At 40.1% G+C, this 13942-nt stretch overlaps 1 protein-coding gene across 1 annotated transcript; it reads right to left on the bottom strand.

Annotated features, from left to right (window-relative positions):
- Positions 1 to 6656: 6656 nt before the first annotated feature.
- On the bottom strand, positions 6657 to 9825 carry LOC137280893 (monocarboxylate transporter 6-like). Its single transcript, XM_067812082.1, has 6 exons — positions 9354 to 9825; positions 9105 to 9248; positions 8233 to 8475; positions 7690 to 8079; positions 7410 to 7535; positions 6657 to 6859 (listed from the first exon to the last, which is right to left on the bottom strand). Exons 1-6 carry the CDS (start codon positions 9823 to 9825, stop codon positions 6657 to 6659), a joined length of 1578 nt encoding a protein of 525 aa, XP_067668183.1.
- Between the last annotated feature and the right edge of the window lie 4117 nt (positions 9826 to 13942).

Raw genomic sequence — 13942 nt, 5'->3', positions numbered from 1 at the left:
TCTCAGATTTGAAACATTTTGTCGCGAAGTATTTAGACAACCATAGGGGACACAAGACAGCATTCCACCAGGAATAACCTTGCAATGAATGTATAACTTTTTCAACTTTAGCAGGAGCAGTGTGTGTCTGTGCGTGCGTGTGTGTGTTTGTGCGTGCGTGTGTGTGTTTGTGCGTGCGTGTGTGTGTGGAGTGATACAGATGTGTTGTAAGACTAACGCTTAGTCTCCGACTATATATGATTTTGATATAATAATAAAAACACAATCCCTATCAACTTGAAAATTAGCCCCCAGTGCAATGAGAGAACCCGAGGAAATCGAGACTTGGTTCAGTTAGAGTATTTACATTGCAGAAATGCCTGGATGGAAGGGAAAATAGTGTTGTTTTCATATTGTATTGTTCCTTTTAATAATATCGTTTTATGATAACATGCTAGCTTTACTTCAATATCTGTGACACACTGATGGTTTTACAACTATATGGATGAGTGAGTGAGTGAGTAACATCAGGCCGTGGAACACTAGATACGAGCATCACATAATAACAAAAATGGAGTTCATACTTTGTTTCGTTTTGTGGTATTGTTTATCGATATGACCAAATGGTAAAACAGTATGTATGTTTTAAATAATAAATCTGGTATTTCAGATCGGAATAGGAATTTACGGAAGCGTATTAGGGCCACAGTGAAAATTGTTTTTAGTCTCATTATCTCCTACGTAAGACTTAGTATCTCCTACGTAGGACTTAGTACTTAATATATCCTACGTAGGAGTTATTATCTCCTACGTAGGACTTAGTACTTCATATATCCTACGTATTATCTCCTGTTGGAGATGCTCGATATATTTTGATATACATTAATCTGAAATGGTCAACTTAGTTCCCCCAGACACGGAAACCACTTCCTTTTTGACAGTTTCAGTGACTGTTTTAGAGTTTACAGCCATGTGTTTCATTTAGGTTTTGAGTCTACAGTTATGTGTTATATTTATATTTACCATCTACTGTTTCATTTACGCCAAGAGTCTACTGTTCATTTACGCCAAGAGTCTACTGTTCATTTACGCCAAGAGTCTACTGTTCATTTACGCCAAGAGTCTACTGTTTCATTTACGCCAAGAGTCTACTGTTTCATTTACGCCAAGAGTCTACTGTTTCATTTACGCCAAGAGTCTACTGTTCATTTACGCCAAGAGTCTACTGTTTCATTTACGCCAAGAGTCTACTGTTTCATTTACGCCAAGAGTCTACTGTTCATTTACGCCAAGAGTCTACTGTTCATTTACGCCAAGAGTCTACTGTTTCATTTACGCCAAGAGTCTACTGTTTCATTTACGCCAAGAGTCTACTGTTCATTTACGCCAAGAGTCTACTGTTCATTTACGCCAAGAGTCTACTGTTTCATTTACGCCAAGAGTCTACTGTTTCATTTACGCCAAGAGTCTACTGTTTCATTTACGCCAAGAGTCTACTGTTTCATTTACGCCAAGAGTTTACTGTTTCATTTACGCCAAGAGTCTACTGTTCATTTACGCCAAGAGTCTACTGTTCATTTACGCCAAGAGTCTACTGTTTCATTTACGCCAAGAGTCTACTGTTTCATTTACGCCAAGAGTTTACTGTTTCATTTACGCCAAGAGTCTACTGTTCATTTACGCCAAGAGTCTACTGTTCATTTACGCCAAGAGTCTACTGTTTCATTTACGCCAAGAGTCTACTGTTTCACTTACGCCAAGAGTCTACTGTTTCATTTACGCCAAGAGTCTACTGTTTCATTTACGCCAAGAGTCTACTGTTTCATTTACGCCAAGAGTCTACTGTTTCATTTACGCCAAGAGTCTACTGTTCATTTACGCCAAGAGTCTACTGTTCATTTACGCCAAGAGTCTACTGTTTCATTTACGCCAAGAGTCTACTGTTTCATTTACGCCAAGAGTCTACTGTTTCATTTACGCCAAGAGTCTACTGTTTCATTTACGCCAAGAGTCTACTGTTCATTTACGCCAAGAGTCTACTGTTTCATTTACGCCAAGAGTCTACTGTTTCATTTACGCCAAGAGTCTACTGTTTCATTTACGCCAAGAGTCTACTGTTTCATTTACGCCAAGAGTCTACTGTTCATTTACGCCAAGAGTCTACTGTTTCATTTACGCCAAGAGTCTACTGTTCATTTACGCCAAGAGTCTACTGTTTCATTTACGCCAAGAGTCTACTGTTTCATTTACGCCAAGAGTCTACTGTTTCATTTACGCCAAGAGTCTACGGTTCATTTACGCCAAGAGTCTACTGTTTCATTTACGCCAAGAGTCTACTGTTCATTTACGCCAAGAGTCTACTGTTTCATTTACGCCAAGAGTCTACTGTTTCATTTACGCCAAGAGTCTACTGTTTCATTTACGCCAAGAGTCTACTGTTCATTTACGCCAAGAGTCTACTGTTCATTTACGCCAAGAGTCTACTGTTTCATTTACGCCAAGAGTCTACTGTTCATTTACGCCAAGAGTCTACTGTTTCATTTACGCCAAGAGTCTACTGTTTCATTTACGCCAAGAGTCTACTGTTTCATTTACGCCAAGAGTCTACTGTTTCATTTACGCCAAGAGTCTACTGTTCATTTACGCCAAGAGTCTACTGTTTCATTTACGCCAAGAGTCTACTGTTTCATTTACGCCAAGAGTCTACTGTTTCATTTACGCCAAGAGTCTACTGTTTCATTTACGCCAAGAGTCTACTGTTTCATTTACGCCAAGAGTCTACTGTTTCATTTACGCCAAGAGTCTACTGTTTCATTTACGCCAAGAGTTTACTGTTTCATTTACGCCAAGAGTCTACTGTTTCATTTACGCCAAGAGTCTACTGTTCATTTACGCCAAGAGTCTACGGTTCATTTACGCCAAGAGTCTACTGTTTCATTTACGCCAAGAGTCTACTGTTCATTTACGCCAAGAGTCTACGGTTCATTTACGCCAAGAGTCTACTGTTCATTTACGCCAAGAGTCTACGGTTCATTTACGCCAAGAGTCTACTGTTTCATTTACGCCAAGAGTTTACTGTTTCATTTACGCCAAGAGTCTACTGTTTCATTTACGCCAAGAGTCTACTGTTCATTTACGCCAAGAGTCTACTGTTTCATTTACGCCAAGAGTCTACTGTTTCATTTACGCCAAGAGTCTACTGTTTCATTTACGCCAAGAGTCTACTGTTTCATTTACGCCAAGAGTCTACTGTTTCATTTACGCCAAGAGTCTACTGTTTCATTTACGCCAAGAGTCTACTGTTCATTTACGCCAAGAGTCTACTGTTTCATTTACGCCAAGAGTCTACTGTTTCATTTACGCCAAGAGTCTACTGTTCATTTACGCCAAGAGTCTACTGTTTCATTTACGCCAAGAGTCTACTGTTTCATTTACGCCAAGAGTCTACTGTTCATTTACGCCAAGAGTCTACTGTTTCATTTACGCCAAGAGTCTACTGTTCATTTACGCCAAGAGTCTACTGTTCATTTACGCCAAGAGTCTACTGTTTCATTTACGCCAAGAGTCTACTGTTTCATTTACGCCAAGAGTCTACTGTTTCATTTACGCCAAGAGTCTACTGTTCATTTACGCCAAGAGTCTACGGTTCATTTACGCCAAGAGTCTACTGTTTCATTTACGCCAAGAGTCTACTGTTTCATTTACGCCAAGAGTCTACTGTTTCATTTACGCCAAGAGTCTACTGTTCATTTACGCCAAGAGTCTACTGTTTCATTTACGCCAAGAGTCTACTGTTCATTTACGCCAAGAGTCTACTGTTTCATTTACGCCAAGAGTCTACTGTTTCATTTACGCCAAGAGTCTACTGTTTCATTTACGCCAAGAGTCTACGGTTCATTTACGCCAAGAGTCTACTGTTTCATTTACGCCAAGAGTCTACTGTTCATTTACGCCAAGAGTCTACTGTTTCATTTACGCCAAGAGTCTACTGTTTCATTTACGCCAAGAGTCTACTGTTTCATTTACGCCAAGAGTCTACTGTTCATTTACGCCAAGAGTCTACTGTTCATTTACGCCAAGAGTCTACTGTTTCATTTACGCCAAGAGTCTACTGTTCATTTACGCCAAGAGTCTACTGTTTCATTTACGCCAAGAGTCTACTGTTTCATTTACGCCAAGAGTCTACTGTTTCATTTACGCCAAGAGTCTACTGTTTCATTTACGCCAAGAGTCTACTGTTCATTTACGCCAAGAGTCTACTGTTTCATTTACGCCAAGAGTCTACTGTTTCATTTACGCCAAGAGTCTACTGTTTCATTTACGCCAAGAGTCTACTGTTTCATTTACGCCAAGAGTCTACTGTTTCATTTACGCCAAGAGTCTACTGTTTCATTTACGCCAAGAGTCTACTGTTTCATTTACGCCAAGAGTTTACTGTTTCATTTACGCCAAGAGTCTACTGTTTCATTTACGCCAAGAGTCTACTGTTCATTTACGCCAAGAGTCTACGGTTCATTTACGCCAAGAGTCTACTGTTTCATTTACGCCAAGAGTCTACTGTTCATTTACGCCAAGAGTCTACGGTTCATTTACGCCAAGAGTCTACTGTTCATTTACGCCAAGAGTCTACGGTTCATTTACGCCAAGAGTCTACTGTTTCATTTACGCCAAGAGTTTACTGTTTCATTTACGCCAAGAGTCTACTGTTTCATTTACGCCAAGAGTCTACTGTTCATTTACGCCAAGAGTCTACTGTTTCATTTACGCCAAGAGTCTACTGTTTCATTTACGCCAAGAGTCTACTGTTTCATTTACGCCAAGAGTCTACTGTTTCATTTACGCCAAGAGTCTACTGTTCATTTACGCCAAGAGTCTACTGTTTCATTTACGCCAAGAGTCTACTGTTCATTTACGCCAAGAGTCTACTGTTTCATTTACGCCAAGAGTCTACTGTTTCATTTACGCCAAGAGTCTACTGTTCATTTACGCCAAGAGTCTACTGTTTCATTTACGCCAAGAGTCTACTGTTTCATTTACGCCAAGAGTCTACTGTTCATTTACGCCAAGAGTCTACTGTTTCATTTACGCCAAGAGTCTACTGTTCATTTACGCCAAGAGTCTACTGTTCATTTACGCCAAGAGTCTACTGTTTCATTTACGCCAAGAGTCTACTGTTTCATTTACGCCAAGAGTCTACTGTTTCATTTACGCCAAGAGTCTACTGTTCATTTACGCCAAGAGTCTACGGTTCATTTACGCCAAGAGTCTACTGTTTCATTTACGCCAAGAGTCTACTGTTTCATTTACGCCAAGAGTCTACTGTTCATTTACGCCAAGAGTCTACTGTTTCATTTACGCCAAGAGTCTACTGTTTCATTTACGCCAAGAGTCTACTGTTTCATTTACGCCAAGAGTCTACTGTTCATTTACGCCAAGAGTCTACTGTTTCATTTACGCCAAGAGTCTACTGTTCATTTACGCCAAGAGTCTACGGTTTCCTTCACCATTTGGCTCGTGTGTTCAACTATATTACCCATCTAAAGTTTAGGCTCACTAGTGTAAATGTAGCCGCATATTTCAATCAACTGTTCTAAACTAGATTTTGCAAAATATTCCACACTGTTTAAAGGTACTGTTTACACATGAACTGATGTATAACAAAACAAATTCGTAACATTGACAAGATTATTGTCATGCCTTCAACGAATGATTAAACTAGGTGAAAAATGGCAAATTCGTATCAAAACTTTACACCAAAACGCAGCAATTCACATGCACGATATTTGCACATGCTTTTCAGCAATTTGATGAATCATCCTCGTCCAATTAATTTGCATAAGGTCTGCAGTTGTTTCCCCCAAGTTGGTGGAGAAATACATCTTCGTTGCAACCATGTGTACATATATAACATATAGTGGGTCTAGATTTTTGATGGGTTGTATACTTGTTGCATATTACTTTCATGTGTTGGACCGACTGTTGTACTTTACTGCCTCGCGTTCAGTTTGCCCTGTTGTTACGCGTTGCAGTTAGTTCACTGTTATATGTTGCACTTTGTTACATGTTTTTATTATGCGCTGGATATTTCAGAGGTCTTTGCACATTAGTCATAATCTGCGTGCACAGACGTGTCTATCGATGACAATTTATGCGTATCGTTATTCTTATAGTTATACAAACAACTATAATGACAATCTTTTGTCTTTTTTAATTCCGTATTGCTTTACGGTGGTTTCAACACTATTCCACCCAGGAACTTAGTCCTTCGTGGGAGATAGTAAGTCCTACGTAGGAGATAGTGACACCAAAAAACATTTTCACCGAGGCTCTAACACGCTTCCGTAGGAATTAACGTAACCTTGGTCGCAATTTTGCCTGGAGAAGCAACTCCCATGATCAGACAAACTATTTTACTAAATGAAACACGACAGACACTCTGAATTTCATTCCTCATTCACTATATTCAACACAAACTCAGAGTTACATAATTTGTCCATCACAACATAGACCAACACTTTGAACACCCACATGTGATCCGTATCTCCTCCTGCTGGTCCACATTACGGGTGCACGACGACACCCCGATGTCGGTCAGTATTACCAGAAGCCCCAACACCTGATGGCTGCTTGTAATCAGCTTCAGTCTATCACCAACGTTATAAGCTCCAGATTTCGGATCAAACCACGGCGTCTGGAATGTCTGTGCTGAAGCCACTGTTGTCAACTCCTTCAACTTTCTCATCGTCTGACGTCCTTGTGTTTGTACAGAACACCATTTGTTTCCTCATCACCACCGACATCATCAACATCATCGTCACGATGAACGAACCTCCAGCAAGGTAGAATGGGGTAGCCTTGTCATATATCGTTGATAGGTAACCTGTAATTTGTTCGTTTTATTATCACAGTGGCTTAAACATTCATAGTTACTATATTTTCATTGGTACTGACTGCTGAGGCGATTAGTAATTCAACGGTTTAACATTTCAGCTTTTCTTCCCACTTGGAAGTGCGTTGTAATCTCACACGCTGGCAACTATGCATGTAACTGATCAGAAACGGTCATGCCTCATGCGTGGGGTCTCAGTGTCCCACACGTCAACTGGGACCCGTGAAGATCCGGGCTAGAACAGGTCTCCAGCAACCCCTGCTTGCCACAAACGGCGATCATGCTTGTTCAAAATTGCGCACGCTATCGGATTGCATGGTCCAGAGTCGATTATTTACAGACCACCGCCATATAGCTGGAATATTGCTCTATGCGGCGTAAACCAAACTCACTCACCCACTCACTTGACGTCATCTGGTACAGTCATTATTTCGCCCTGAGCTAGTTCACAGTGTCCATAGATTTGGGTATGCATCTGTCACGTTAGTTACAAAGGACAATATGTAGTATTAATCTTTACATTTACAGATTTATGCCTTACTTTGTATTGGCGAACCTCCAAATGCACCAAGCCCTAGGCACATCATAAACATTCCAAATGCCTTTGACAAATTCTGAAGTCCGAACAGTTGAACAAAGACAAGAGGGAATACACCAGAAAAGCCACCTGAAAAGCGAATATAACCCTTTAACAAAATGATATTCGCCTAGAATGTGATAAATTTGTGAACGACAGTTGGTACTGTCAAATGTAATAATGTTCTGAGCATTTAAACATCCTGAATTTAAATAAATAAAAGAATAATGTCGAAACATCTCACCTAAAGCTAGTCCATACATTGAACCGTTTACGTAGAACGCCTCGGCAGTTGTACACAATGGAATTAGAAGGTTGGTAAGGCCCATCACACAGATTGAGGAAAGAAATATATATTTTGCTGCCCTCTCAGTCGCCATGGAAACGCCAGAAAATATAACACGACCAGCCATGCTGCCATATCCCGGAGTTGTCACGACGAGAGCAGCTTGTGAGGTTGTCAATTTGAACAGAGACGTTGTAACATATTCAGGAATGAAGGTGGAGAAGGTATAATAGCTGAAGCCGAGTGTGAAGTGAGCGATTGAGACAGATACAGCTCCTGGAATCCTGAATATCTGGAAGCAGTTGACCATTGTCTGACTCAGGGAGAGGCTCTGGCCATTGGGGGATTCTTGAAAGAAAAACAATTGACTGTCTAAGGCAAACGAAATGTGTTCAAATGCTACTGAGTCGCATGGGCATATCATATTTTTACCAAAGCCAAAATCACATCAAAATGTTTTTTGTTGTTTCATCATTAATACAGAAATGGTGCTGTTCTCACCGATGGTATTAGGGGGTGGTATCCACATGGCACACGGTATGAAATGTAATATCAGGGCTCCATTGATGAGGAAGGTTCCCTGCCAGCCCAGTCTGTCAGCAGTGAGAGAACACATGGGTGGCCAGATCAGCATCCCCACAGATAACCCGGTGATGGAAACACCAACGGCTAAAGGCCGCCATTTGGTAAACTGCGTGTTGACATTCACCATGGTAGCTGTGTAACTAAGGCAAATACCCATTCCTGTAAGAGAACCATACACATTCATCGAATTATGAAGACACATATTAAACACTATGATTGTGGTGAGGATAAGGGTGGGATATTAACCGCATAAGAGAAGATTGATTGAGTTTCATTTTATGCCGAGCTCAACAATATCACAGCCATATGGCTGCGTCTGGAAATAGTCGGGTCTGGACCAGATAATCAAATGATCAACAGCATGAGCACCATTCTACGCAATGGGGTTACGATGTCATCTGTCAAGTAAAGTCGGCGAGTCTGACCACCTGATCCCGCTAGTCGCCTCTCCCGACAAGCATGGGTTACTGAGGATCAATTCTAATGAAGATATTCACAAGTGAAGAACTGCGAGCGTTTGAGGACGGCACGACATAAACACTTTAAAGTTAAACACACATTAAAGTGGTGTTACCTCATGACGTGAATGTGACATTACTTCAGAAATTAGATGCAATATTAAAAGCGAGAACCTTGATGTAAGACATTCCTCGACATTTTAGAACTAAAATCACATCTGGATCTCGACACAAATGCCATAACGCAAAACCAGTGGTCTTGGACATTGGTGTCCTAGTAGAAGCTCAGTACACATCCCTATCACAGGTATCTGACGTTAAGTTGCCTACCCGGCAGGACTCCAAGTGTGAGGTACAGTACGTATAGGTTGTGCATCTGACTGCCCATGATGAAGCCGGTTGTGGCCAACACACCTCCCAACAAAGTGGTGCGTCGGGCTCCTAGACTCTCCAAACAAAGCATCCCTACAACCGCTGCAAAAGTCACGTACGGGTTTGTTATTTCTCTTTAGAACACGGTGAGTTTATAAAAAATACTAAGGTAAGTTTTAACAGTACTAACTCATAGAATATGCTTACATGCAATCCCAATAAACCCGCTCATGAGCGATCCTATCCAGGAAAGTTCCTTCTCCGTGACACCAAGAGGTTCTTTCATGTAGGTGTACATTATACCGTTACAGTTAGGGATGCCGCCAGCAAACAAGTTGACAATGAAGCCACTCACTACGGACATAATCTGATAGTATTTTGTCCTGTCACGTTTTCCTGCACCTTTGGCAGGAACCTTGACTTCTAAACTGCTTCCGTTCTTCGAATGGAGATTATTATTAACGTCAAGTTTGTGTCCCCGGCAGTCATATCCTCCCCTATTCATGTTGCTGTTGAAAACATTTTCTTCATCCTGTATTTTGTTGGTAAAACTAAAGTGTTTGCTGTCAGTGTCACGCTCTTCAGCTATTGTACTGAGACACCGAGTACTGCTGCCTTGGCACGTCTCGAGGTTCATTTTCAACACTCTGGAGAGATTGCTCACATCTATGTTTGGCATTGCATCAGTTTTAATTGAAATAATTTCAGACCAGACGTTGTCTCACTGGAAGGCTGGTTTCGTTGTGAGGAAACTCGATGTGTACAACACTGTATATGTCGCCAAGCCCAATCTTCATCTGCCGAGAATCTTCCCAATGGTCGTCTTCAGTCAACATGACGTCATTTTATATTGTTTGGGAAAAGTAAGTTATGCCAAGACATACATAACCTACACAATAATCTGCTTAACAAAACTATTTTAGGTAGGGCTGACTGGTAAATTCCGGTTTCGTTCTGAAATATCCACTCTGACCCTTCCTACGTACGTGACAATTAACTTGATGTTTTGCCTCTTCACGGTGAAGTAGTTGCCTATCGGAATTGGTGTTTAACACCAAATGCAAGGTTTTACAATAGACTCAGCAATGCCATAATTATAAACTCATGAGCATGTCATCAGTAGTAATGCCCCCGTTTTTGGCAATAGTCCAACAATATCATAGCGTGGTACAGCAGAAACGGACTTACATGGGGAATCGAACCCTGGTCTTCGACTTGCGAATGAAAGTTTTACGACCCCGCTGCGCCTATAATGTTGGTTATGAATTAGACTAATTACCAGATTCGATGGATACCCGTGATTTCTTACTGTAGTTTCATAAGTAGAGGGCAAAATATATGTAATATATGGCATAATAACCTATAATAGGTGAGTTCGTGTTGGTTTAGTCAGAGTAATATGTGTTGATTTGTAATGTTTTACATTCTAATCATAAAATTATCGTCGGTGATGACGTTCTTTTATATATTTGAAGACAAAATTTTGCGAATCATGTAATTTCCAAACCAACAGTGTCTAGAAAATAATGCTGTTATGTATAATGATTATGAAATTCATACCCCACGTGCAGCACGTGAAAATGTGACCTATCATTCGGTGTGTGAAAATTTACATGTGCGCGCATTCCAGTATTCCAGGATTTTGTCGTCTGTGTGGACCCAAATTTGAAAATTGGCCCTGGATTCAGGTGGTGTTTCATCAAAGCCGATGTGTAGAATGTATGCAGAATCTCCTCACAGTAAGGTCAGGTATTTGTATGATAAAATCAAGAACGATGTTGAAACCAATATACATATACTTTATGACCAAGTTGATCGTTCATGTTCGTTCGGAATAAGCATTGCGTCCTTTACTTTTATTGTGTATGAGCCGAAAGTGAGCGATCCACCGTAACGACATTTATTCCAAGCAAGAAATGGGATGAAATAGGTTATCTGTGACACCATGTGGAAGGGCGCACAGACTTAACGTTATTGTACGTGATACAGACATGACACATGACATGACACATGACAAGTCATCTGTGTTATTTACTTGAACAACACTCACTCATTTTGTAGATGATTGGTATAGTTTTAAATTAGCTCCTGAGATTGTTAATTGCTGTATCCTCAAAGAGGTTTGAACTGATTTAATATCATTGTTCTCCTGAGAGGTACTAACACCCACAATATTCAAGGTAAATTTCTTCTTACCACATTTTAGTCATAGAATATGTGTCATTTTAGTGTATGGCTAGATATGACGAGTTGCTAACGGCTGAAGGGATTGTGTAAATCCAGCAAGGGTCGATGCAGGAAGCGAAAGTACAGAACCTAAGGTCTCTAGTATGGTGATCTATCTCCAGTTGTTGGCCTGATTTTATATTACATTGTCTTCTATACGTTTTTCGTAATCGTTTTATATCTACATCTGTGATCCCCTTGTTGTTTCATTGTGCTTCGTTAACATGGTTTCATAATTTGGCTATATTTCTTACGACTTTAATTGTTATTCAAGTTCTCGTCACGACATTTTGCCGATGTGGCGTTAAATTTTAACTCGCTCACTTTAATTTATCTATTTCAGCAATGTTTGGATTTATATCGTAAAGAGCAGTGTTTTGATTTACCTAGTTGGTGAACAATGTTTTGATTTACCTAGATGATGAACAATGTTTTGATTTAACAATCTGATGAGCTATGTGTTTTATTATCTGGTCGATGAGCAATGCTTATATTTATCTATTTCAACAATGTTTTGATTTATCTGGTTGATAAATGCTTTAATCGATTTTCAACTGTCCATTAAGTATATGGTGCGAATCTTTAGTTGTAAATTGTAAATTATAGCATGTAAATTTACTAACTTAAGAATTCATATTTTTCACGACAGCTTAAAGATATTAGTTTATAGACAAGTTGGTGTGATATTTATGGGATGTTATTAAATGGAGGTATAGACCAGCTCTGGTCACGGTTGACAGCTTCTTGGAGATTCCAGATTTTGCCGTATTTGAGGTTGGTAGTGAGGGCTTTAGTACTGTGGTTGTCAAGGATATGGTCTGATGTGGCTAACGCTGAGCTGTGTTCCAGTTGTACAAATCAGTTGTTATTGAACAGGGCACAATACATTACCGGCGTCGATAGAAACAAATGTACACAACTGAAAATAGCATATAACCCACATTGGCATAACCGGGCAGTCAGTGATGTGGGTCTAATATGACATCCAGAAAAACATGTTTACTCGTAAAATACGGAAATCAATGGAGTTAAGTCTAGTTTTAAAGTAGGCACGTAAAAGTGTCCTTTCTCATACTACACTAATTTGCATAAAGCCATGGTCTGTTCCAAACACGCCGTTTCGGACTTTACATTGCCCATTTTGGCGCTAATCTCTCCTCAGTAAAGTCCATTTTTGACGTTTCGTATGTCCCTACCACTAAGACCGCAGTGAGGTCAAACTTTACCACACATTTCATACCACCACGTATCAACTCAGAACTGAAGAAGTAAATGTGTTGCGTACATTTAGACACGTAGAGATTTTACGAGCCCTTCATATGTAGTAGGTCAGTAGGTTTTGTGTCAGTATTGATTCCACATGCACTGAAAGTTCTGTGCAAATACGTTCTGACAAAATGGTCAACCTTAAATTTTCTTTGGGTTCAATAACTATTTCAAACCGTGATTCAGATGGCCCGTAGTTAATCTCGAGGTAGTCCCTTGCATGGTCCTCTTACTTCAGTTGTTGGCGATCAATAGCCCATATTTACATTGTATTGTCACAAACTAGTGTTTTACTTTCAAAGATATACACTAGCTAGTTTTAGTGATTTTACTTCCTTCGTTGACAGGGGTGTATATATTATATGTAATGTGAATTTAGGACTGGCTTTAGTCACGATATGGCTGAAAGATTACCGATGTGACTTCAAATCTGAACCCACCCACTCACGCCAGCCAAAGCCATCGTGTAATCTTAACTGCTAGGCCAGTAAAATACCAATTGTTGACGTCTGCTTTATTATCAGCTTCCGCCATTCATATATGAAAGTGGTACCTTAGTTATTGACTCTTAATAGTATATCCTGACCTTTATTACCAAATGGTCCATGAAGATCCAGGTTAGAGCTAGCCACCAGTAACACCTGTTAGTCGTATCTTGAACCGACTACCGAGATAGGGTGATAAAACACGCTTACTTGGTTGACAAACAGGTCATCGTATCGCACTTGCGTACATCGATGCTCATATTGTTGATCAGTGTGTGGTATGGTCCATACTCGAGTATTTACAGAACATTTGTCATGTTTGGGATTACACTTTCTCAGTAAAGTACAAATTCTAGTACTTTTTTAGTTGAGTCCCATCCTGGCAACTATCAGAATTTGTACTTCACTAAGAAAGTGTAATCCTAAATATGACATATGTTACATTTGACCACTGTCTAAATGGTATTATGTAATCATTGCTTTCCGCCGTGGTAGCCGTGCCAATTTACACTTATCAAAGGGGTACACAAAGTACGCAGTCTAGACTACCAGTTTCATTTTTGTGGAAGTCGAGGTGGCTTAACGGGTCAGGCGACTGACTTTGTGTGCTGGCGATAAAGGTGCCTCACTATGAGGGTGCGGACTCCCCACGGGAACCCCAAAACGTACTAGATTTTGTATTTTACTAAAGTGTAATCCCAAATATGACATATGTTACAACTGAGCACTTTCCAGATGGCATTGTGTAATCACGCCTCCATATAGTTGGAATATTGCTGTGTGCAACGTGAAACAACAAACAGACAATACAAAGTGTCC

Source organism: Haliotis asinina, chromosome 4 (assembly GCF_037392515.1).
Source record: "Haliotis asinina isolate JCU_RB_2024 chromosome 4, JCU_Hal_asi_v2, whole genome shotgun sequence".
Lineage (NCBI taxonomy): Eukaryota > Metazoa > Mollusca > Gastropoda > Lepetellida > Haliotidae > Haliotis > Haliotis asinina.
Note: the sequence above shows the minus strand (reverse complement) of the source record. Positions and strands in the feature narration are given on the sequence as shown.